This window comes from Marmota monax, unplaced genomic scaffold (genome assembly GCF_021218885.2).
Source record: "Marmota monax isolate L192 unplaced genomic scaffold, Marmota_monax_Labrador192_F-V1.1 WCK01_AAM20220418_F8-fsc00045, whole genome shotgun sequence".
Classification (NCBI taxonomy): domain Eukaryota; kingdom Metazoa; phylum Chordata; class Mammalia; order Rodentia; family Sciuridae; genus Marmota; species Marmota monax.
Genome location: NW_026692132.1, coordinates 2,519,683 through 2,544,136, shown reverse-complemented (window position 1 = coordinate 2,544,136; position 24,454 = coordinate 2,519,683). Strand labels below are relative to the sequence as shown.

At 41.0% G+C, this 24,454-nt stretch overlaps 2 protein-coding genes across 7 annotated transcripts in view; both read left to right on the top strand.

Annotated features, from left to right (window-relative positions):
• The first annotated feature begins 2,131 nt into the window (after nucleotides 1–2,131).
• Nucleotides 2,132–9,675, top strand: CUNH11orf52 (chromosome unknown C11orf52 homolog). 2 transcript variants are annotated; one of them, XM_046465847.2, is made up of 4 exons: nucleotides 2,141–2,352; nucleotides 7,439–7,476; nucleotides 8,471–8,532; nucleotides 8,766–9,675. In XM_046465847.2, the coding sequence occupies exons 1-4, from the start codon at nucleotides 2,321–2,323 to the stop codon at nucleotides 9,012–9,014; spliced, it is 381 nt and encodes a 126-aa protein (XP_046321803.1). In that variant the 5' UTR covers nucleotides 2,141–2,320; the 3' UTR covers nucleotides 9,015–9,675. The 2 variants fall into 2 exon arrangements, with proteins under 2 accessions (XP_046321797.1, XP_046321803.1); XM_046465841.2 differs by lacking the exon at nucleotides 7,439–7,476 and having other exon boundaries at nucleotides 2,132–2,352.
• Nucleotides 9,676–10,072: 397 nt separating this feature from the next.
• Nucleotides 10,073–24,454, top strand: part of Dixdc1 (DIX domain containing 1) — a 79,555-nt gene continuing 65,173 nt past the window's right edge. Inside the window, exons 1-3 of one of the 5 annotated variants that reach the window (XM_058586303.1) lie at nucleotides 10,073–10,248; nucleotides 10,399–10,512; nucleotides 11,611–11,701. In XM_058586303.1, the coding sequence (XP_058442286.1) occupies nucleotides 11,645–11,701 (57 nt within the window). In that variant the 5' untranslated portion in view covers nucleotides 10,073–10,248; nucleotides 10,399–10,512; nucleotides 11,611–11,644. Of the gene's footprint in view, nucleotides 10,249–10,398; nucleotides 10,513–11,610; nucleotides 11,702–19,457; nucleotides 19,780–24,454 lie in introns of those variants that run through there. The other 4 variants (XM_058586301.1, XM_058586304.1, XM_058586299.1 and 1 more) reach the window with 4 other exon arrangements.

Sequence of the window (24,454 nt, the reverse complement as noted above, 5' to 3'; positions counted from 1 at the left end):
TTTTATTTTGTGACAGTCTCCCTAAGTTGCCTGGGCTACTCTCAAACTGGCCATCTAACTGGAGTTGCTGGGATTATAGATGTATGTCACCATGTCCAGCTTCTGGGGCAATTTGAATGACAGAGAACTTAGAACTTCATCAAGTAGCCCACTCCATTTTCTTTTCTGACATAACTTATAAATTCTTCCTTCTGTTCCAAAATCTGCATTTGAGTATCTTCTGTCCATTGGTCTGTTTATGTACAGAAAACAAATGCAATTATCTTTCACTTGAAAGTCCTTCAAATATTTAAATGTAAATCATATTGCTTTTTTTATGCATCCCTTTTCTGGGAAATTGTGCCTAGTTCTTTCAGCTATACGTTATAGCACTTTCCATACCACATACTACACAGATTTCTTTTGAACACACTGCCATTTGACAGTGTAACTTGAAATTCAACATACAGACCTAAAATTATTATTCCAAGCATGAATTGACTAGTATACTAGAGACTTCAGTAGAATAATCAATAACCTTATTTATCACTCTACATTCCTATTAATATTGCTTAAAACACATCAGGTTTTCTGCCACAAATGCACTGTATGGAGTTTCTGGATATCTAAAAATCTTTTAGGTGATTTCCTGTAAATTACAGAAGAGGTTGTTGGAAAGGGACCAAATTATGGAAAGCTTCCATAACTGGAATTCTAAAACGGTCACCCTGGCATCCTCCTGCAATACCAGATACTTGGAAGGCTGAGGCAGGAGGATCATAAATTCAAGACCAGTCTGGGCAACTCAGCAAGACCCTATCTCAAAATAAATTAAAAGAGCTGGGGGTGTATCACAATTGTAGAGCACCCATGGGTTCAATCCCCAGAATCTGAAAAAAAAAAAAAAAAGATGCTGGAATTCTATCACATAGGTAACAGGAAATTACTGATAGTTTTTATTTGTTTGTTGTTGTCATTGTTTTTTAGTTGTTGATGGACAGAATGCCTTTATTTTATTTACTTTTATGAGATATTGAGGATTGAACCCAGAGTCTCACACATGCTAAGCAAGCACTCTGCCATTGAGCTACAATTCCAGCCCTACTGATAGCTTTTGACTAGGGGGAGATGAGCAGGTAACAGGATGAAAAGAACACAGTTAATGGTAGACTACAAAATGGTCTGCAGGGCAGGAGCATATGCAAAGATTGGGGCACAGGTAATAATATAAGATAATTACTGGAGAACAAGAAGCAATAATAATAACAACAGCTAAGACTTACTGAGAGCTTCTCATGTGTCAGGCCTTGAGCTAGTGTTTTGCCTACATATATCTCATTCAATCTTCACCACAATCCTATGAGGTTGTCATTCTTATCCACATTTTTCTAAGAAGATGGGGAGAAGTTCAGAGTCCAGGGTGTTCTGTGGAGTCCAGAGCTGAGGAAGACACTAAAGATGAGGTGAGAATACTGAAAACAAGATTTGTGGGCTTTATATACTTTTGTAGAACTCATAATTTCAACAGAGGAATTTGCTTAGCTGCATCCTAGTTGCTGGAAAGTGGGGAATGAGTCTAACTTAGAGACAGAAGCCACAGCTGTGTGAAGATTTTGTAGTCCTGAAACTAGGGATGGGGAAGTTAGTGGTCAAGAAATGCTGAGACCATTCCAATCATAGAATCATCTGATTCTATACCAGAAAGCGGATTAGATGATAAATTTATTACCTCTGCTTTACAATCCTGAAAACCTAGTCTCTAAAAGTTTAAGTGATTTGCCCACATTAATTCCAATAGCAAGAGAGAATATAAAAGAAATCCATTTTCCTAAAATTCAGTTTCCAAGACACTCTATTATTCAAACCCAGATTCTGGACAGAAATCATAAACAATTGGTACCAATTACCTTTGGAATGAAACTCAAATTTGAGAGGTGCTTGGCGAAAATAGGGGAGACTCTACTATGGAGGCTATATTTCAAATGCAGCATGATCTAGTGGAAAAACTTTCCTAAGGAAATGCAGAGTCCTTTTCTATCTCAGGTTTCTTTTTTATTTGAAGCTGGAAGCTCAAAGTTCATGGTTTCATTAAAAGAAGCCTCAAATCCCGAAGGTGAGATAGTTGTCACCTGGAGCCCTGTATGTTGTTCTACTCTTGGCTGGGAACAGTCACCTGGGAATCATTCCAGCAGGTGACTTCCAAAGTCCAACCTGTTAGGTTGAAATCTGACACTGACAGAGACTCCCTAGGAGCTGCCACGGAAAGCTAAACCAGGAACCAGGAAATGCACAAGCCTCTTTATGTTGGAAAACAGCTGTGCTCCCCGGGGGACCATACGCCATGGGAAACCAGCTCTGCTGCAGGGGAAGCTGGTGAGTAGGGTGGAAGGGCAGAGGGTATCTATCATCTCTGTTGGTATATGTGGGGAATCAGAGAGCCTGGAGATACTGCCTCCCACTGCCACCTTCCTCAGCCTGGTACCTCCTGGTCCCCACACCAGAGCAGCATCTCCTTCCCATTTACTCCTTTCAGGAGACCTTAGAAAAGACAGCAATACCCCACTCCAGTGTCCTTAGCAGGGCTGGACATGGTGAATTGGCATTGTTTCTCTTTGTTCTCTTTCTTCCTTTCCCCTTCTCTCCTTTCCCTCCTTCCCCAGGTAATAACAATAGTTGTAGCATTTGAGAGCTTTCTATGCCAGGCACTCTACAGTTTCATCTAATTTTCCCAACACTTCTATGAGTAAGTGGTCTTACCCCTCCTCCCACTTTATAGCCAGCCAAAAGCTGAGGCTCAGAGAGGTGAGAAGTTAACTTTCTGGTCCTGTGACCTGGCCAGAAGCAGGTAAAGCAAGGTTCCAACCCAAGCCTGCCTGACCTCACAACCCATTCTTCCACCACTAGTAATCACAGATCAAGCAGATCAACTTTAGAAAAAGTTTCTGTTTAAAAGGGTGGAAGTGGAAAGGAGAATATCCATGGAATATATGAATATAACTTTCATACTTATTTGCTATGTGATCTTAGGCAAATCCTTTAATTTCTCTGTGCAAAATATAGATTAACGTAACTCTTATTGTTTAGATCACTGTTTTGTTTTGAAGAGCAAAGGATATAGTATATGTGAAAACCTCATACTAAGTTATTTGTGGTATTGTAGCTGTTCTTTTGCAGAATTTTCACCATAAACTCCAAGACCTAATACTGACCACTATCATTCTGTAGTCAGCACTAATATTAAGGCTGTCTTGTTGATTAAAAAAAAAAAAAACCCTATATTTGAAGAGACAAGCAAGGTACATTGGAAAGCAAATAGGACTTAGGGTCAGTACATTGGATTCAAGTCCTATCCCTACTAATTATTTATTTTCCTTTATTAAACAAATATTTATTGAACATTCTATATATACTGGGCACAGTGATAGATGCAGAAGACACTAAAAAAAAAAAAAAGAAAATAAACTTGATCCTTGCCTTCTTGAATAAGTTACCAAAGTTATAGTTGACCCATCTATAAAATGGGAACAAAAGTACATGTCTTCCAGAATGTTGTTATCACTGAAAACAAACAAACAAAATACTCTTTAACATATATAGCAAATTAGAATAAATTTTTAAAATAAATTAATTAATTTAATAAAAAACACTCTTTAAAATAGTGAGATGTCTATAAAACAGGACATCTAGTAGCAGAACAGCTTCTAGAGAAGGGGATATAACATCTCATTCACTCCCCATCTTCCCAAGTGTTTATGTTCTTTATTATTGGTTTGTTCATTTCTGATGGTGGTAATTATTGACAGTCATCTTAGCTTCGTTATTGATGCTCATTATAGACAGAAATGTGCGTAGTATCTTCACTATTTTATTTAATCCTTACAATAGTCCCATGTTTAGATTCTCTCTTTCCTCCTCCTGCCCTCTGCTTTCTCCTCCCTCTCTTCTTCTCCATATTCTTTTTTTAATATTTATTTTTTTTTAGTTTTCGGATACAACATCTTTATTTTATTTTTATGTGGTGCTGAGGATCTCCGCGCATACCAGGCTACCACCCGACCGACTGCTTGAGCCACATCCCCAGCCCCTCCTCCATATTCTTTATTGAACTCAAGGGTGGTCTACTACTGAGTTACAACCCCAGCCCTTTTTATTTTTTATTTTGAGATAGGGTCTCACAAAATTGCTCATGCTGGCCTTTAACTTGGGATCTTCTCTTGCCTAGGCCTCTTGAGTTACTGGGATTACAGATGTGCACCACTGTGCCCAGCCCCATGATGTTTAGATTCTAATATCATCCTCATTAATGCTCAAATAGAAGACTAGAGAAGTTCAAAACCTTCTGAAGTCTTACAGCTAACCTGACCAGTCAGTCTGACTCTAAAACCCATTCTAGAGACACTTTCACAGACATTCTAACCAAATCTATTTTTGTTCCTATTAAAATATTAATAGGATCAGATAAAAATGGTTCTGTTTCTAGTTATCTCAATAAACCTTCAAAGACTTAATGATACTATGACAAGTGAAGATTTTTATTTTACTTATTTATTTACTTATTTACTTACAGTGGTGCTGGGGATTGAACCCAGGGCCTTGTACATGCTAGGCAAGCACTCTACCAACTGAACTATATCCCCAGCCCAAAGATTTTTATTTTAAAATATTCTTTGTTGTTGTTGTTGTTGTTTTTTTTCAGATTATAAAAGTAATAGATAAGCTGAGTGTGGTGGTGCATGCCTGTAATCCCAGAGGCTAGGGAGGCAGAGGCAGGAGGATCACAAGTTCAAAGCCAGCTTCAGCAATTTAGTGAGGCCTTAAGCAACTCAGTGAGACCCTGTCTCTAAATAAAATATAGAAAAGGGCTGGGAATGTGGCTCGGTGTTTAAGTACCCCTGGGTTTAATCTCCAGTACAAAAAAAAAAAAGTAATAAACATTCATTACAGAAAATTTGGAAAATAACCAAGAAAAGAAAATGAGGGGGTGGGGTTATGGCTCAGTGGTAGAGCGCTCACCTAGCGAGACACTGAGTTTGATCCTCAGCACCACATAAAAATAAATAAAATAAAGGTATTGTGTCCAACTACAACTAAAAAAATATTTTAAAAAAAGAAAATGAAAATCAATTTAAAAATAAACAAAAATAAATAAGGCACCCACTCTCCCCTGAGGTACATCTCCAGCCCTTTTTATTTTTTATTTTGAGACAGGTCTTGCTCAGTTTCCCAAGTTGACCTCAAACTTACTATCATGCCTCAACAGCTGGAGTTCTGGAATTACAGGCATGTGTCACTGTGCCCAGCTTCTTATCTTTTTATTAACTTAATAAAAAGTAAAATTTTCATGCTATTAGGTGTTCTCCCGACATCCTTTTTAAAGTGGTTACATGAATTTCCATTGAGTGGGGCTGGGGTGTAGTTCAGTGGTAGAGCACTTGCCTAGCATGTGTGAGGCATTGGGTTTGATCCTCAATACCACATAAATAAATAAAATAAAGTCATGCTGTCCATCTACAACTATGTAAAAAACTTTTTTTTCTTTTTTTAAAGGTAGACTTTTTTAATATTTAGTTTTTAGTTTTAAGTGGACACAATATCTTTATTTTTATGTGGTGCTGAGAATCGAACCCAGTGCCTTACGCATGCTAAGCGAGCGTGCTACCACTTCAGCCACATCCCCAGCCCCCCAATTTTTTTCCATTGACTGGATATACCATTTATTTGGTCAGTAACCAAATATTGAACTTCATGGTGTTTTCTATTTTTTGAAATTATAAACAATGCTACAAAGAGTAGCCATATTTGCACATGATGTATTATTTATTAGGATATAGAATTGCTATATTTAAGGCTTTTCATGCTTATTTCCAATTGCATTTTGGAAGGATTGAGCCTACTACAACTGTGAGTGCCCATTTAGTTTCCTGAAGTCTGATGTAAAAATAAATTGTCACCTATTAACACTCTGGGTTGTATCCAAGCACTGTGCAATATCCAATTTGGAAAGAGGCTCTGTTTACTAAAATTGGTTAGCCCTAGTCATTTTGTTTGTTTACTTATTTATTTTTGCAGTATTGAGGATTAAACCCAGAGGCACTCTGCCCCTGAGCTTCCTTCTAGCCCCCCCCCTTTATTTTTTTGAGTTGGGGTCTCTCTAAGTTTCCTAGACTGCCCTCAAACTTGTCACCTCAGCCTCCCAATTAGCTAGAATTGCAGGTGTATGCTACTGCACCTGGCCAGTCATGTCTTTTGGAATTGATGTTTTTTCTATCCATTTAAATAGAAATAACTAGGAAAGCAGTAAGACAAGGGGCAAGGAATTAGGCGATTCTCTGGCTTCTAGGATAAGACTATTAGCGGGCAGCTGTAACACAAAACAAAAACTGAAGCGGTAGAGGAGGAAGTTGAAAGAGAGAAGTTGTTTTTTCTGCTGAACCACTTACTTGTAGCATTTGGATGAAGTGTAACTGTTCTCAACTCAGTAGGCATCAAAACCAAAAATCACACCAAAACCCAGACCTCTATCAAAAGTATAAGGAAAAATCCTAATTTTTTTCTACAATAGTACAGTCAACATAATTTAGAAGTCTGTCTCCTCTCTTTCTTTTCAATTAGCAAAAGAAGGAAACTCCCCGGGGAGAGGAGAAATCAGACAGACAAATAGGGTCGGCTGTGGTGAGATTTGGAAATGTACTAGCAAGAAAAAGCATCCGAGTAAGTCCAAAACTATTCAGCCTATTTCCTCAGACAAGTGTTTTTTCTTTGGGTATCAAACCGTTGACAACTACATAGACACACTGGCTGCTGTGGGGACCCTAGGGGCTTAGAAATTAATATTAGAGGTCTGTCCTGCAGTGAGGGCAAGCTAGCTGAGTCACTCACCAAATTCAGTGCTCCCTGTGCTGTAGACAAAGTACTCCAAAGGACATTAAAGGTTAAACATCTCTCACTTTCTGCTAATTAAAAGCAAGGACAGGGAAGCCAGTAGGGAGGTCACTTATTGGAAAAGGACTTTGAGGGGTCCTAACTAATTAGCTCTAACAGCTTTTATGACTCCCAGAATGAAAGTCTCAAGTTGGTAAAGACCCTGAAAAAAAAATAGTACAGAAGAAGAAGCAAGAGGGTCTCTGGATCCAGGAATATCCCATTATTTGGCAGGTTTCCCTTACCCTCTGCTGGGGATTAGCTTGTTAGACAATCCCAGAATAGCCCTCAAGCCAGCAACATTTCCCTGGCATGTAGTGCTGGTTGCCTAAAGCTGTATTTTGGGTTTGGTTATGTCAGTTGTACCACTCTACCTTCCAGAACCATCCATCTGGGAGAGGTACCCTTGAGAAATGCTTTCAGGCTGAACCTGGCTCAGGATGAATTTTTAGGGAATGTTACAGAGACCACAGAACAAATAATGAAAGAAGGGAGGTCAGAGCTCTTGCACATAGGTGATCTGTTTTTCCTATCACAGGAGCTGCCCATCAACTTTCCAGAAGAAAAAGAAAAAAGGTAACTTTGAGGGAAAGCCCTGGGTAGAGCAAATTAGAGGAGACAAGACAAATGATATCTTAGGAAAGGGCATAAAGGGTGGGGCTGGGGATATAGCTCAGTTGGTAGAATGTTTGCCTCACATGCACATGGCCCTGGGTTCAATCCCCAGCACCACACACACACACTAAAAAAATAATAATTATAATAAAAAAATAATAAAGGAAAGGGCATAAGGGTAAAAAAAAACAAGTGGCCTTGGATGCAAAAAAGGAAGATAATACACCAAAGAGAATCTTTAATTTGCTGGGTTCAAGAGTAGCCCTGAGTCTGTGGATCTTATTTCTTTTATATTATCTCAGAGTGGCAGGTTGGGGCACCCATTCTTTCATTCATTTAGTAAATATCACAGAGCATTTATATTGAATGTGAGCCACTCTGTGAGGTGGAGGCAAAGAAGCACAAGAAGGGCACATGGTCTCAGCCCTGGAAGAGCTGAAAATCAAGTTTGAGAGGTAGACTCATGTAAACAAATAATGATAACATTATCTATTTGTGCTGTAATAGATACTCACTCATGTGAAAGATACAGAAAGGAGAAAGTGAGAGAGACTTGATTGAAAGTGGCCCACTAATGTGACTGAGCACTAACCTACCACATAGTAGTCAGTCTGTTTACTAATTTGTCTGCCCCAGTAGTCTCTAAGCTCCCTGAAGCAGTAGAAACCGCCTCCTCATGCTTCTATCCCTAAAACGTGGCACAGAGTCTCAACATATATTTATGAAACTATGTCAGGGGCTGGGGAAAATGAGGATGGAAGATATTATGACCAGATTGTGAAAAAGACAGATGGTATACCCTGCGAAGGAGTTCAGATGTAGGAACAACAGAAGTGAAAGAATTGGGAATGGAGACAGGAAGTGTAGAAGCCCCCCACAGTAGTTAACTAAAGATCGAAAAGGGCGGTCTCAGCAGAAACAGAGAATGGAGTTAAGTTGGATTTCTTCCCTGCAGGGAGCCAAGCAAGACGCACATTGAAGAAGCAGCAACAACAGCTGCAGCAGAATTTCACAAAGGTAATGACAGGCCTCATCGCCTCTTGGGACTACTCAGACATGGGATCCCAGTATTTATCTTTTTTACCCTGGGACAAACACATCTCAGTCATCTGTAGAATTTGCTGGTTCTGCTTAGCCTCCTCTGTCCCTAAGGAGCAAAGTAAAGGGACCTCAGTCTAGTTTGCTCTGCACTAGCGGTGAGGGGCAAAACCAAGCCAAGCATCATCTTTAATTCTGCCAATTCCTTGCAGGACCATGAAATAAGAGGACACATGTATGAGCAGGTGTTACAGCAGCCTAAATCTCAAAAGAGGAATCAAGACCTCAAGTTGGAGGAGAGCAACTTACATTATGCAGACATTCAAGTGAACAGTCTTACCCAACCACGCTCTGCCAGTGAAGTGAAACACTGGTATTTAGAAAATGCTACAGAGTATGCTACCCTTTGCTTCCCCCAGGCCACACCTCGATATGACAGCAAGAATGGGACTCTGGTGTGAGCCTCCGGAGCAAGAACAGTTTCCATCTTTTTACCACTACTCCTGTGGGGAGAATCCACTGCTTTGGGGAATGAGTGGCCCAGGGATGTTGGCCACATTTTAATCTTAAAGAGCTCCAGAGCCCTTTGGAATTATGGATGTCTCCAGCCTCTCTCCTAGGCTTCTTATTTGCCATTGTTAGCTTGGAGTTGTGATTAGGTTAGTTATGGGTGAAAGAGTTCCACAAAAAAAAAAAAAAAAAAAGGTTAAGTGAACTGTGCAGGAAGGCCCTTGACTCCTAACATTGCTCAGGCTCTCAAGTGCGGAAAAAAACCGGCTCACGATGAGCTGATTGCGTTAAGTTTTATTTAATGGTATCACTTTTACACACCTTAAACTCCAAAGTTGAAGAGGGGGTGCTCTGGAAAACCATTCTGAGCTTTTGCATACAGCCTCCAGGGCTGGCTTGGGCAGTTCCCTCAGTGGCGGCGGGATCAAGGGTCCCACACCTAGGGAGATAAATGGGGGCGTGCGCTGAGGCACGGAAGAAGCTTTCTCCAACCACTGGCCACGGGAACTTCAAGTCACCAAACAGCGTGGAGAAACCCGGAAACTCTTCTTGGCTGAACTGGTAGCTATTGCTCCGTGGAGCCGCAAAATCAATAAACAGCGTGAGGAACAAGCCTGGTCCGTTTTCTGGGGCGGGGTTTTGAAGCGGGTCCCCGCCCAGCAGAAAATTCAACCAGTACTAGCACCTGAGCGACCCCATTCTCTGCCCGCGCAGCTGCGGGACTCGGGTGTGGTTTGGCTGAACAGTGGGAGGACTCTCATTGGTTGAAGGAAGGCCCTGGGCGGTGCCGGCAGGACAAGGGTCCAGATTCGCAGGGGGCGTGGCCAGGGGGACAGCCAGATCAAGGCCTGCGGGGAGTGGTGGTCTGATGGGTTGGGAGGCGGGTACGGGATGGTGGGGGCGGAGTCTGGGTTGGCAGGTGGTAGAGTCCGGGTCCCCGGCGTCCGGGGCGCGATCTAGCAGGGGCGGGCTCGGGCCGGCTGGAGGCGGGGTCCGGAAGTCGGGGGCGTGGAATCAGGGCCAGACCGGGCCAGCTCGTGCTGGCTGCAGGAAGGCGGAGCTGCGGGGTCGCCTCCGTGTTACCATGGCAGCGGTAACGCAGCGGCGACGCCAGAGAAAGCGCAGGCCGAGTCCAGAATGGCTGGGGACCGAGATGCTGAACCAGACATACCGGTACTTTGAAAGGTAGGTGCTAAAAGTGACTGGTAACTGGAAAATATTACCACGAATGAATGTCCAGATCGGATCGAGCGAGGGGGAGACGGTGGGATGAGAAGAATGAGACGGATTCCTCTCTGAGCCCTGGAGATTCTTATTGTGCAGTTTCTGTTTTAGACTTCAAGAGTATAGAGACGAGGGGTATCGTGCTTCCCCTTCTCAACCTGCACACCTTCCTACCCAAATGTCGCTGACCCTCTGTTGGTCCCTAAGTCGGATTAATCTCTGAAGGTGGGTAAGAGTAGTGAAAATGAAATCCCAGCACAAAAAAAGTTGGTAAGAATAGTATCAACATCAGAGAGTGCTTGTGAGAATTTAAAGGACTAGCAACAGTGTATAATACGTACTCGAATGTTGGCTGCCACTATCATCATCACCATTATTATTTTACTGGCTTGTTCTCCTTGTGCTTTGGTGCAGACCTAGGTAGTGCAAGTAGATTTATACAATGTGGACCAGGGGGGCTGCCACCACTAATTGTTGGAGCAACTCCTACCCTATTTTCTTTCTTTTTTACTGGTGCGTTTTAGTTATACATAATGGTGGTATTTGTTGTTACATATCAGTACATGCACCCAATACAACAATATAATTTGGCTAATATCCCTCCCCAACACTACCTCACAACCCCATGGTCCCTTTTCTCTGTTTCACGATCTCCCTTTGCTTTTTATTCTATCACTCCCCACCTTTCTTTTCCTTTTCCCCCTCTAGCTTCCACATGCGTGAGAAAACATTCAACCTTTGAGGTTCTGAGTTTGGCTTATTTCACTTAAAATAATGATGTCAAGTTCCATGAACTTGAAAATGAAATGATTTATTTAATTTTTCTTTATGCCTACCCTATTTTCTATATGTTAGCCTGGGGGTAAAAAAAATTACCCCTAATTCCAAGGTTTACTCTGTAAGCTTAAAGTGCTGTATATACATTTCTACATTAGAATTATACGTTTTGGAGTTAAGGATGAATTCTGGGAATTAAAGAATAAATGCCAAGAAGCAAAGCTTCCAATATTTCTCCTAATTATCTTCAGAATATACATTATGGCCCTTGGCTGATAAGTGAATGAATGAGGGAAATGGATAGGAGAATTGCTCTTTATTACTATGAAATCTTAAGTAACTGGAATTTAAAATGCCATTGGCATAGCTCTGTTGTGATTATAATACCTTAGGCTAGATTTCCTGCTAACCAAGGTATTATTTTGGTATTTCAAGATGCTTAAGATAGGTTTGGGGGACAGGGCCTGATCCAACTAGTTGTTTTAGCTTGTGGAATTTCTTTCTCTTCCTGAATATTTGCCCATTTCTTTCTTTTCCTATTTTAAGGTGGCTCTGATTTGGCCTTCTGGGGACTCTGAAGATGGGAACTCAAGTGATTATGAGATTCGGTAACTCCTTGGTGCCAGCAAAGCCCTCTGTAAGTCTGTGGTGCACTACTGAGAGGAATGTGGTGACATTACTGGAATTTCAGGATACCTCTATATCTGGGGGGATTTCGCCACTAGAACTCACATCCTGGAACAGAATTTTTATGTTTGCCTTCTTTTCTTGTTTCTCCTTATGGAAATTCTAGCTCACATAAGCCTTGATTCATCATCTTTTTCTGAAATTAATAAAGTCAGACAGAAGTTGAAAAACTCTAGCTGTTAATAAGAACATATGCATTGTTTAAAAGACAAAGTTTGACTTAGAAATAACATATATTAATTACAAAGTATTTGATAAATATCAAAAAGAAGTTAAAAAAAAAAAAACACACCAGGCCACAAGTTGTCCATCCAGAAGTAAACATTGTTCATATTTTGGAATATATTTGTCTAATCTTTTTTTCTTTATGAATGTTCTACATGAGATCATATTATGTACAAGTTTAAATTTTTTTTTCTTCTGGTATTGGAGTTGAACCCAGAATAGTTCTACTATTAAGCTACATTCTCAGCCGTTTTTATTTTCAGATAGGGTCTTGCTAAACTGTAGAAGCTGGCCTCAATCTTATGATCTTCCTGCCTCAGCCTCCCAAATAGCTGGGATCATAGGCATGTGCTACCACACCCAGCTTATGTGCCAGCCTTTTGACTTTGCTTTTTTTTCACCCCATGTTTCTTTCTTTTTCTTTTCTTTTCTTTCTTTCTTTCTTTTTTTTTTTGGTACCAGGGATTGAACCTAAAGGTGTTTAACCACTGAGCCCCAGCCCCAGTGCTTCTTTTTTTTATTTTTTATTTTTGAGACAGGGCCTGGATAAGTAGCTTTAGGGCCTTGCTAAGTTGATAAAGCTGGCTTTGGACATAGCGATCCTCCTGCTTCAGCTGTCCCAGGCTACTGGGATTACAGGTGTGCACCACCATGCCCAGATCACTCCATGTTTCTTTTTAAGTTTTTTTTTTTTTTTAATTGTCAATGGATCTTTACTTTATTTGTTTACATGTGATGCTGAGAATCAAACCCAGTACCCCACACATGCTAGGCACGCAGCCTACCACTGAGCCACAACCCCAGCCCTCCGTGTTTCTTAATAGGAAATTGTTAAAATTTTTGTTTTATTGGGGCTACATATGTTTGGTAAACTTTATAAGGGTTGTGATTTTTCTTGACCAGTGCTTTGTCATTGGACTTTTAGATTCTCCAGCCTTGCCTCTCATATTACAAATAAGTAATTTAAGACAACTTAAAAGGATGTGAACATTTACAATAAGAAATTATCTTGTAAAAGAAGAATTGTGATGTCAGATTTTGTAATTTTTGTATACATCCTTTCAGAGCAGTTGGAAGTCAATTGGGAGATAGAAAGATCAAACATAGCCAGGTGCGATAGCTCATGCCTGTAATCATGCAGCTTTGGAAGCTGAGGCAGGAGGATCTAGAGTTCAAAGCTGGCTTCAGCAAAGCCAGTTGCTAAGCAACTCAGTGAGACCCTGTCTCTAAATAAAACACAAAATAGGGTTGGGGATGTGCTCAGTGATAGAGTGCCTCTGTGTTCAATCCTCATTATCTCCCCCTACATACAAAAAAAGAAAGATCAAACATATAAAGTAACATTGGCTACTCTTGTAATGTGGAGCCCTAACACATTATGATTGTCAGTGTAGAAGCATGGGGGTATTTATGGTGTTTTCATTGTAGAGAAACTCCAGGGTCACTTCTAAAATGTCCACCAGATGTCGCTATCTTGATCCAATTTTTATCCACAGGATAGCTAGCAGATAACTTGAAATGTGAATTTTAAAAATTCATGTAGAATATATTTGCATATCTGCTTTGGTGCAATTTATATTAAGCCTTACCATCTGGTGATTACTTTGGCAGTGTCTTAGTCTCTCACTATTCTGTCTCACTTTCTTTCTTCTACCCACTTGGTCTGTCACATTCACCCTGTACTCTGTTCCTCTGTCCTAATGTTGGGTTCTTAGTTTTACTTGTCCTCCTTTTAATATACTTTCTTCTGGTCTTATTTCTCCCCTTTATGTGTTATGTGCATATGTATGTGTACTTGTCAGTGCTTCAACTTTTTGCTAAAAGAATAGGACCTCTGGCATATGACATAGGTGCTCAACCTGTATTTAATGAATGTTTAATGAAATAAAGCATGGACAAAGAAGACAAAAATATATCAGGACATCAAAAATTATATTTGACTTGAGAATACAGTTAAAGAAACAAAAAGGACTGGTGGTGTAGCTCATTAGTAGAGTACTTGCTTAGTGTGCATGAGGCCCTGGGTTCTATTGCCAGCAAAGCAAAACAACAACAACAACAACAAATACAAATACAAATAACAACAACAAAACAAACAAAAAGCCCAAAGAGAGAGGGAGACAAAGATCTATAGTCCTAAATTAACTGTAATTAAATGCTAAATGATACAGTATTGAACATGCTAGATATTAAAAAAGAGGAAGATTCATTCATTCAGTACATATTCTATGTGCCAGACAATGTTCTTGGTTCTGGGGATAAACCAATAATAAAACTTATAAAATTCCTTGCCCTCACTAGTTTTCAGGGGAAGGCTGATAATGGATGAAATGAACAAATAATGTCAATATAGTGGTAAAACTTTTTACAGAAAATCCTTTGGGTTTTAGGCCTATCTTTATAGTGGAACTGTCTACACTATGAAAACTGTAATGAAAATTAAACAAAACAAAACAAAAAAGGAAAGAAAGAAAGAAGTAAGAGAAAGCTGAATGAATAAAGTTACATTTGAGGCCTGAAGGAGGAGAAGAAGTGAGCCAGAGATCATCTGGGAAACTAGTGTTTGAGACAGATCAAAATCAAAAAGTGCCCAGAAGCCAGGCACAGCGATGCACACTATAATTGCACGACTGTAATCCCAGTGGCCCAGGAGACTGAGGCAGAAGGATGGCAACTTCAAAGCCAGCCTCAGCAAAATCGAGGCACTAAGCAACTCAGTGAGACTCTGTCTCTAAATAAAATCCAAAATAGGGCTGGTGATGTGGCTCAGTGGTTGAGTGCCCCTGAGTTCAATCCCTGGTACCCCCCCCCCCAAAAAAAAAGAGTGACCAGAGATCAAAATCAAGAGTGACTCAGTAATAGTGACTGCTCACCTATCATGTATGAAACTCTGAGTCTGATCTCCAGCACTGCAAATAAACCCAGTGGTCAGAGGAGATTCATGGAAAAAACGAAACTCGAACTAGGTAGGCATAGCGATGATTTGGGTAACTGAAAGAGTGTGAGGCATTCCTGGCAGAGGAATGGAGGTGAAAATGAGCTCGGTGAAACTGTGAGATAGTGAGGAGCTCTAAAACCTGAACAGAATGTTCTGGGGGAGGCCTTAAGAGTTGAACACAAAGAATTTATTGATATACTAGGAAAAATGAGTGTTTGAAGATATAGAGCAGCAAAGAGAACGTATTGTCTAAAAAAGATTTAGATGAATGTGGACTGGCAGATGGAAAAGTCTGGAGACAAAGGGAACAGTTTAGGGTGGGGGTATAGCTCAGCGGTAGAGTGCTTGCCTAGCATGTGAGAGGCCCTAGGTTTGATTCCCAGCACTGCAAGACATACATAAATAAACAAACAAATAAATACACAGTTTAGGAGCCAGGACTATTCATAATCTTTGCTGGCAGGTATGAGTCTTTTTGTAGGTCTTTGCTGATACCTCTAAATGTAAATGTAATAGAAGTTGTAAACACATTACTCTCAAGGAATTCAGCTAACATGAGAAAACAGAAGAATGATGAAGAAATTGTTTCAGAAGGTCATTTAATATATTTTCATTGACAATTTTAATTATTTGTTTATTGAAACTGCCTTTCTGCTTCTTTATGGTCATGAATGATTGCCCATTATAGATGTGTTAAATTTCTCATAGGTGTGAATTTCACACATCTTTTACTCAGAAAGAAGTCACAGGCAATATTTTCACCAAATGACAGCTTTGTTTAAGGCTTAAAGTCATACTTAGGGAAACATGTTATTGGATTTATTAATAGAAAGGATAATGAATGTGTTTGGTAACTGTACATTGGTTCATTCATTACTCATTCATTCATTTATTGAGTACTTTTTATGTAGCAAGCATCCTATAAAAGTACTATATAATGGTTAAAAGCCTGGAATTTGGCTTCACCATTTAGTAGCTATTGCACCTGGAGTAAATTACTTAGCTTTCAAACTTCTTGTCCTTCATATTTTAGAGAGAGAAAGAGAGACACACACACACACACACACACACACACATTATGGAAATAGTGACCTCCCAAAAAATATATACATATTTGTGCTTAGTATAGGACTTGGCACATAGTGAAATTTCAACTTGCTGTTTTACCATTATATTAGATATTTGGGTAGTTTTTAGTTTGTGGGGGAAATGTTTGTCATTATTGCCAAAATAATACAGGACTGAGGAGACCAGATATAAGTTCAGAAATCAAATAGCATGGCAGAGATATGCAGAAAGCAGTTTGGGGTGATTCTTGGCTTCTCCTAGGCAGAGTGAATGACAGGCCTGCAGCAGTGGGAGTGGTTCCAGCTAACCAGACTGCTTGCAGTTTTCCCACATACAGGGACTACATGATGTTGATCATTGCCCCAGTTATCCTAGTTCTTTCAGCTAACCCACTTATTTTCCCAACTCTTGTGTTGCTATCACAAGAGGAGCATAGGGATAATGGAATAATAAATCTTAGTGTTGCTTAGAGCTAATGCTTAGTTCTTGGTTCACTTTCTAAGACAGATCATGATAAGTATAGTGAACATATCTTCCGAAAGAAAAAAAAAAAGACATCATACGGTCCAACGGGATTTTGTGCTTCTTCCAAGTGTGAAAGGCTGACTATATGTGAATTAATGTGTTTTTGGAACATTTCAATAGTTGTGTAGAGACAATGAAACAATATTTTGAAATCAGACTATCTACACTTAAATGAATTAAAATTAAATACCATTAAGAATTTTTGTTCCACAGTTGCCCTTAGACCCATTTCAAGTGTTCAGTAGCTACATGTGCCCAGTAGCTACTGTATTAGACAGTGTGGATATAGAACATTTCCATTTTCACGGAAAGTTCTAGAATATGTGAATGATAAAGTTACAGACTTTCAGGGAATAGTGCAACCTTGAACCATATTCCCTATAATAAATCTTTTATCAAGTCACTACAATGCTCTCTTAATTTCTCCAGCATGATGTGAAAGGCCATGCACAGGGTCAGGCTCCAAGGCCTTTGATTCAGATCTTAGCTCCCATATTGGCTTGCTAAGAGTGACTGTGAGCACCTCTCTTAGCTTTGATTCCTTTTTATGTGAAATAAGGAGTTGAGCCAAAATTCAGTTACTTAATAAGTCCTTCTCCCAAAGCTTTGAGCTAATAGGTCTTACTTTGACAAAACTTAAGTTTGAAAAACAGAGATTTCTTGGCATAGATAATTGTCAGTAAGCCTCAGTGTCTTGAGTATTTTCTGTCCAAAGCATGATGGGCTCTTAAAATCAGAATTCTCTACCTATGAAACCACCAACTGGTTGCTTGTTTCACATCTTTATGCATGTTAATGTTTTGCATGCAATTCTGTGGAATTGGAAATTTCATACTTATTTTTATAAAAGTCTTCATTGCATTAACATAGGTATGGTATTACACCACAAATTGGCATAATGGTGCAGGGAATTCTAGCCAGTTAAAACTCTCCAGCTGACTATAAATGGTAGCTCATGCTCAGTTTGATTTGGTATCAGCTTTTCCTAGTCTTATCCAGAATTGAGTCTACAACATTTAACCTACAGCAGCTGCTCAACACCTGTGCTGGCTCTATGCTTCCTGCTTCTGTGTATTTTTCCAGAAACATTTTTGTGTTTAACAGACATTCAGACAAGATATTGCTAATCTGGCTGCTCCAGTATTTTTTTTTTCCTTAGTGACCTGAAGAGGAAGTCATTAGGTTGAATAAGACTCATTACTGAGTGTTCTTGCTAAGATACTTATGGGGGTTTGAGGAGGGAATCTGGCATTCTGGAAAATCATGTGTAGAGTTTTTTTTTTTTTTTTTTTTGGCAGTATTGGAGATTGAACTTGGGGCCTCTCACATTCTAGACAAGTACTTAACCACTAGGCTACATCCCTGGCCTTTTTTTTTTTTTTTTTTTCCTTTTAAAATTCTAGGACAATGTTTCCCAGGCTGGCCTCAAACTTGTGATCCTCCTGCCTGTCCCCTCAACTCCCCATCCCACATAGCTGGGGTTACAGGCGTGCACCACCACACCCAGCTGAGTCCTAGCTTCTTGAGCTGCCAGTCACTGACCAGCTGTGTCCCAGGGCCTGGCCCTGAATTTCTCTTATATATTTTTTTAATATATATTTGTTAGCTGTATGTGGACACAATATCTTTATTTATTTTTTTAATGTGGTGCTGAGGAACGAACCCAGTGCCTCACACATGTGAGGCTGGCGCCCTACCACTGACCTACAGCCCCAGACCTCTCTGTAAGTCTTCACAAGCTGTGTAAACCTTTCCCCTCTATCTGGGATGGTAAGGTGGAATGTAAGATGGGCATTCAATCAGCTTCCTGTTTTTCTATAAAAATAAGTTTGCACTGAACTTGCAAATGACTAATGTTCTTCAAAATAAATAATCAAGGCTGTGGCCTGAATAACCTAGAAACAGAGGGGAATAGTTCTGTTTCCCTTGTGGAAGGTTTTAGCTCTTTCAAATGCACCAAGGCGTTTTTGTGATTTTTTTTTATTTTAATTAAAACCTATTTATTAAAAAAACCTCAATAATAAGTATGGGTTTTCTTTCTTTCTTTTGGATACTGGGTATCAAACCCAGGGGCACTTTACCTCTGAGCCACAGTCCCAGCCCCTTTTTATTTTAAAGTTTGAAACAAGTTCCTGTTAAATTGCTTAGTACCTCACTAAATTCCTGAGGTTGTCCTGGAACTTGTATCCTCCTCCCTCAGCCTCCTCGGTCATTGGGATTACTGAGCCCAGGCTGGGTTTTAAATTTTGGCAGTTTACCTTTAAAAGAAAGAAGAAACACATTTTGGTTAAGCCTTGGTCATGCTTGTTTACTGATGCTTTTGCTGTGATCCTGTGATTTGTTTAGCACTGTCCTGTTAAATATGTTACAATCACTACCCAAAGTTCTTTAACCCCTCTTTATTTTTTTCTTCCTCTCCTTTCTGCTTCCTCTTATTTTAGCCTAGCCTCACTGTACTGCCACATGGAAAAAAGATTGCTGTTTGCTCTGATTCATTCCCTTTCCCACCCACCTTGTGAATGTGGTGGGGGTGCTTGCGGCCTTAAACCAGCAGTGTGTGTGTGTGTGTGTGTGTGTGTGTGTATGCATGCACGCTCTAGCCAGCACACCAACTGCAAGCTTGGTGTGTGCGCGTTTGTGTGATTGCAAGCATATGCGCACACTGGCACGCCCGCCTGTGTGTCGGCGGGTGTATGTGTAAGACTGAATGCACGCAAAGCGCGCGCGGATACCCGCACCCCTGCCAGCAAAACTGGTGTGTGTCGGGGTTTGCAGCGCACCCACAAACGTCCATCCCACCGCCCGGAGTGAGAGCGTGTGTGTGTGTGTGTGTGTGTGTGTGTGTGTGTGAGAGAGAGAGAGAGAGAGAGACGCGCGCACGCACACGTTAGCCCGCCCGCCTGCGCGCCCACGGGCTCCCCGCACGAACGCCGGGCCTGGGGCGGCCCGCCTGCAGCCCCTTCATCCAGAGCGCGCCCAGCTGTTTCTATAGGAACCACGGCGGCGCCGGGCCCCTCCGGCAGAGGCCCCCGCTTGAGCATGCCCAGTGCAAACCTCTAGTTTGGCTTGGGTCTAGATTTCCAGTAAGTGGCATGCGGGACTCCAGAGAGAGCCCAATGAGCTGAGCTGAGAGCCTTTGTGTGCGGAGGGAGGAGGCGGCGGCGACAGCCGCCCGGCTGGAGACCCCGCCCGGGGAGCCCCCGGCAGGAACAATGCTAGCCTGCCTGACCCGTGGGAACTTACTGGACGTCCTGCAGGAGGGCTTCAATGAGGTAACTGTCCTGCTCCTCCCACTCCCCAGTTCCCCTCCCCCCACCCCTCGCCTCCCGCCTAATCTCTGAAGGGGTACTTCTTGGTCACCATCTTCTCAGAGACCCCCACAGCAAATCGTCCACAGAACCTTAGGGGCGCAAAGGTGGTGGGTGCGGTGTGGATGGATGAACCGGTAGAAATCAAAAGGGCTGCTGGCCTCCCGCTAAGCTAGGCGGTGACCTTCCCTGCTCACTTACCTGAGCCCGTAGGACAGGACCACAGATTCTGAAGTCATCTTCTTCCAGAAAAGGTGGTCTCCACCCTCCCCCGGATTCTCCCGAGGGAAATCCTCGGGGAAACCATGAATATTATGGCAGAGGTGCCCATTTCTATTTCAGGAGCTAACCAGTTGAGCCAAGAGAGGGGTGGGGTGGCATAGCATTGGTAGAAAGTTTGAGAGAGGGCAGGAGACTGCAGATGGTTCACAGGAAGGCCTTCTCCACATTTGAATCTCTTGAATACAGGGCAGTAGGTTTTTCCATAACTGAGGACATGGTTGAATGAGGAGCTGGGCCCAGTTCAGGGAACCGGCATTCTTCTGTGAGAGCCATTATGGGGGCCTCACTCTTATCAGGATGGGCTAGGGTTAATCAAGGGTCATTGTCCCCTCACATGTTTTATCTCAGAGATTCTGTTGTCTCTTCCATCCGATTCTCCTGTAACCCAGGCGACTCTGATTTGAGACCTTTATCCCTTGCCGTTTTCCCTTGTTTTGGAACCCCACCTTCTTGGGTTGGTTGTTTTTAGCCCAGCATCCATGAAAGCCTTAATCTGTTAATTGTGCCTTCCTTTCTCCTTCTCCTTTTCTTTCCCTTTCTCACTTTCTTCCTTTCTTTCTTAAATTCAAGTTTTTTTTTTTTTAAATCAGTTTTCAGTCATATAACATATGAATGCATTCTCTTCTCTTGGTTGGTGTTGCATATTGAATCTAAGGCTTCACACAGGCTAAGTGTGTGCTGTACCTCTGCTCTACCTGCTTATTCTTTTCTTAAATGTGAACATTAAGGACAAGGCTAAAGTGCCTTTGGCCACCCTGCTCTCCATCCCAGCCTTTTCCCCAGAAGTAACTAGTCTCATGAATTTGTGTATAAGATTTTCTTTCTGCAGCTGCACCACAGGCTCTTTCCTTGATTCCTGTTTCTAATTAAGAAGCCCTGCAGCCTGACCTGCCTCAAAACCTTCCCCAGTCCTGGCCCCTCTGCCCCAGCCTTGTTCCTGACACAGAGGAAATGCTGTCCCAGCCTAACCAACTAAGCTGGAATTTTCCTTTGGCTGAGATGTATTTGCAGCCTTCACTAACGGGCAGAACTTGCATCTGGCCTGCACTGTAGGGCTCCTCATCCTTGCATCATTTCTGTCTGAACACATGTAAGGGGATTGTTAACAAAGAGCTACAGACTGGGAGTTTAAACACAAGAGCCAGGAAGCCTAACTCTTTCAGTGCTTCTGGTATTCCTGGTTCCTTTTTTCTCTTTCTCTGTCTTTGGGCCTCCCCTGGTCCTTAGTTGCATAGGTCTGACTCATTCACCAATCATGGCAGAAGTTCATTGGTCCTCTCATGCCTCTCCCTGTTTCCTGTTTTTATTTTAATGCAGCTCCCAGGTATTTGGACCCACTAAGAGGAGGAACCACCTAAAGCCAGTCCTAGTCTGCTTTCTGCTCATTTTCATTTCTAAACCTTTTAGCTGAAGAACCATGTAAACCAAGAAAATTGACTATCTTTTCTTACTTTCCCTGATCTCCAATTTTTGCAAAACAAGGGAAAAGGGGAGCAGTAGAGTTCTTTCTGTGGTGGTAATGGAGTCTTCATAAAACCTCCAGTTAACTTTATAATTAATTCATCTTGAGAATAATGCAATAATGCCTCTTTTCTCTCTCTGATATTTGATTTTTCTACTCATCCTGTAAACTTTACTCCACCCCCTCTTTAGACTAATATACATCTATTCCCTTCTTTTTTTAATATTTACTTTTTAGTTTTAGGGGGACACAATATCTTTATTTTATTTTTATGTGGTGCTGAGCGCCAGTGCCTCATGCATGCTTGGTGAGCACTCTACCACTGAGCCACAACCTCAGCCCCAACATCTATTTCCTTTAGTAAATTTAAACTGTGAAATTGAATGCATGCTTTTAATTTCTCTGAAAAAATTTACATCATCTAAATAATAGTGATTTGTTAATCTTGAATGGTGAAAATTCTCTAAGTAATTCTTTCATGTATATAATAAATTTTGTTAAATGTGCACATATAGTATCACACTTAGTGCTACTGAATAATGGTGTGATTGGTAACTTCAGAGTCTGTGGGGCCCTGTTTGACCAACTCCATCCTGTAGGTTGCTAAATCCAGTAATATTCAGTCTCTTTTGTTAAGAGTCATATAAATGTTAGTATCATGTAAGGATGTAAATGGAGATTTAAAAACTAATGTCAGAATACACTTTAATTCCTTTGAGAAACTCTTTCTACTGAGGCTAAGAATACCACACATGTATCCAGCTATCTCCTGGGAATGATCCAAGTATATTTGAAGATATTCTTCATCACCTAGATGCATTATAGATCTATGTGGTTAGGGCTCTGACCTCATTCTCTGTGGTAGAAAAAAACTGCCACAGGAAACAGAGCTATGACCCTAATTGGTAATTATAAGGAAACCCTGCAGCAGAGAGAAACCCTGCCCTCTGAATCAAAGCTTTCCTCTACCCACTGTTGATCTCTGCTCTCAAACCACATGCCACTATGTATAACTATGCATGATAGAAATTTCTTCTCTCACATTTCCTGCATAGATCCCTGGCCTCTATATGCCAGGCAACTCAGAATTGATCCATGTCATTGATGTCAGTGCAATCTCTTTTATTGACATGGTTAATTTTCACCAAATTAGTCACAAGTTTTAGGTACTTCTGCATTCTGCAAACCACCTTATCTCCTCTGTTTTGGACTTTCTACTTTTTTTGGAGAGAGTACTAGGGGTTGAACCCAGAGATGCTTAACCACTGAGCCGCATCCCTAGCCCTTTATATTTTAAGACAGGGTATCACTAAGTTGCTTAGAGCTTCACTAAGTTGCTGAGACTGGCCTCAAACTCTCAATCTTCCTGCCTCAGTCTCTGGGATTACAGGTGTGCACCATTGTGCCCAGCTTTCACTGTGCCCAGCTCCGTTTTGGAGAGCTGGGCACAGTTTTATTTTGTTTCTGTAGTTCACACTTTCCCAGTTTTGCATCTGCCTCAATGTTATTTGTTTTCTATGGCACTTGTTATTGGTGGTGTTATATGAACATTGGTTTATATGCCAACACGAATTTATGCCCAGTGTTTTTCTAAGGACTGAACTTGTCCCCACCTTTTTTGTCTTGTTCTTTTCCCTCCCTCCCTCCCTTCCTTTGCTTCCTTCCTTTGCTTCCTTCCTTCCTCCCTTCCTCTCCTCCTCCTCCTTCTTCGTCTTTTGGTATTAGGGATTGAAGCTTTTTATTTTTCATTTTGAGACAGGGTTTCACTAAATTGCTGAGGTTGGCCTCAAAGTTGCGATACTCCTGTCTCAGTCTACTGAGTAGCTAGGATTATAGTTGGTGCTTTTTCTACATTTCCACCACACTCAATCTAAGGACTGAACTTTCTATAACAGACTTTGGGTGGATGCAATGGCACACACCTATAATCTCAGCTACTCAGGAGGCTGAGTCAGGAGGATTGCAAGTTTGAAACCAGGTTGGAAAACTTACCAGGATGCTGTCTCAAAATAAAATAAAAAAATAAAGGGGCTTGAGGTGTAGCTTAGTGGTAGAGCACTTGCCTATCATGTATGAGGCCCTGAGTTTAATCCCCAGTACTGGGAGAAAGGAAAAAAAAATGAAAAAAGAAGGAAGACTGGTGCTTGTGAGAAGATTTTAATGGACCTGAGATTGTAATATAGTTTGGTCAAAAGCATTCATTGTTGTGAATCAGTTGTGCATCATTCATTCATTTAGGTATTCAGTCATTTATTGATTGGGTGAGGGAATAGGTAAAATAATTGAAAATACCCAGTTCCTGCTTTCAAGGAACTAGAAAAATCATAATAGGATGCTCACTATGATAAATGTTATAAAAACTAATGTTTGTGGGAGATTGTGGAGATATCATGTAGTTAATGTAGAAAAAGCACCAAATATTTACCAACCTTCTTGCTCACTGAGCCCAGATGTTTTTCCTCCTTATCTGGCATTTGCATGTAAGCAGTCACTCACCAGACATTGGATGAATTACTGTGTTTGCCAGGCACTGTGCCAGGCTCTAGAAATAGAAGTCAAATAACAAAGTCTGTGCCCTAATGAAGCTCACAAGCCAATAAAGATAAAAAAGTAAATGTTCAAAGTATCATACTTGGGAAAATTGTGGTCATATAGATATCTTGTTTGTGAGGAAGAGTGAACCCATACCAAACTGTGTCGTGAATGTTCTGAGAGGCTGAAATTTGTGGGAATAGTTTATGAAAAGGTTAGTCGAAAGGAAATCAGTTGTCTGAGCCTTAACATTTTGAACATATGGCTTGGCAGATCTTCCCTACCAATTTTCCTCTTAGCAGAAAAGTAGAAATTGAAATCCCACATTAAGATTTATCTGCTTGGCCAGCCATGGTGATACAC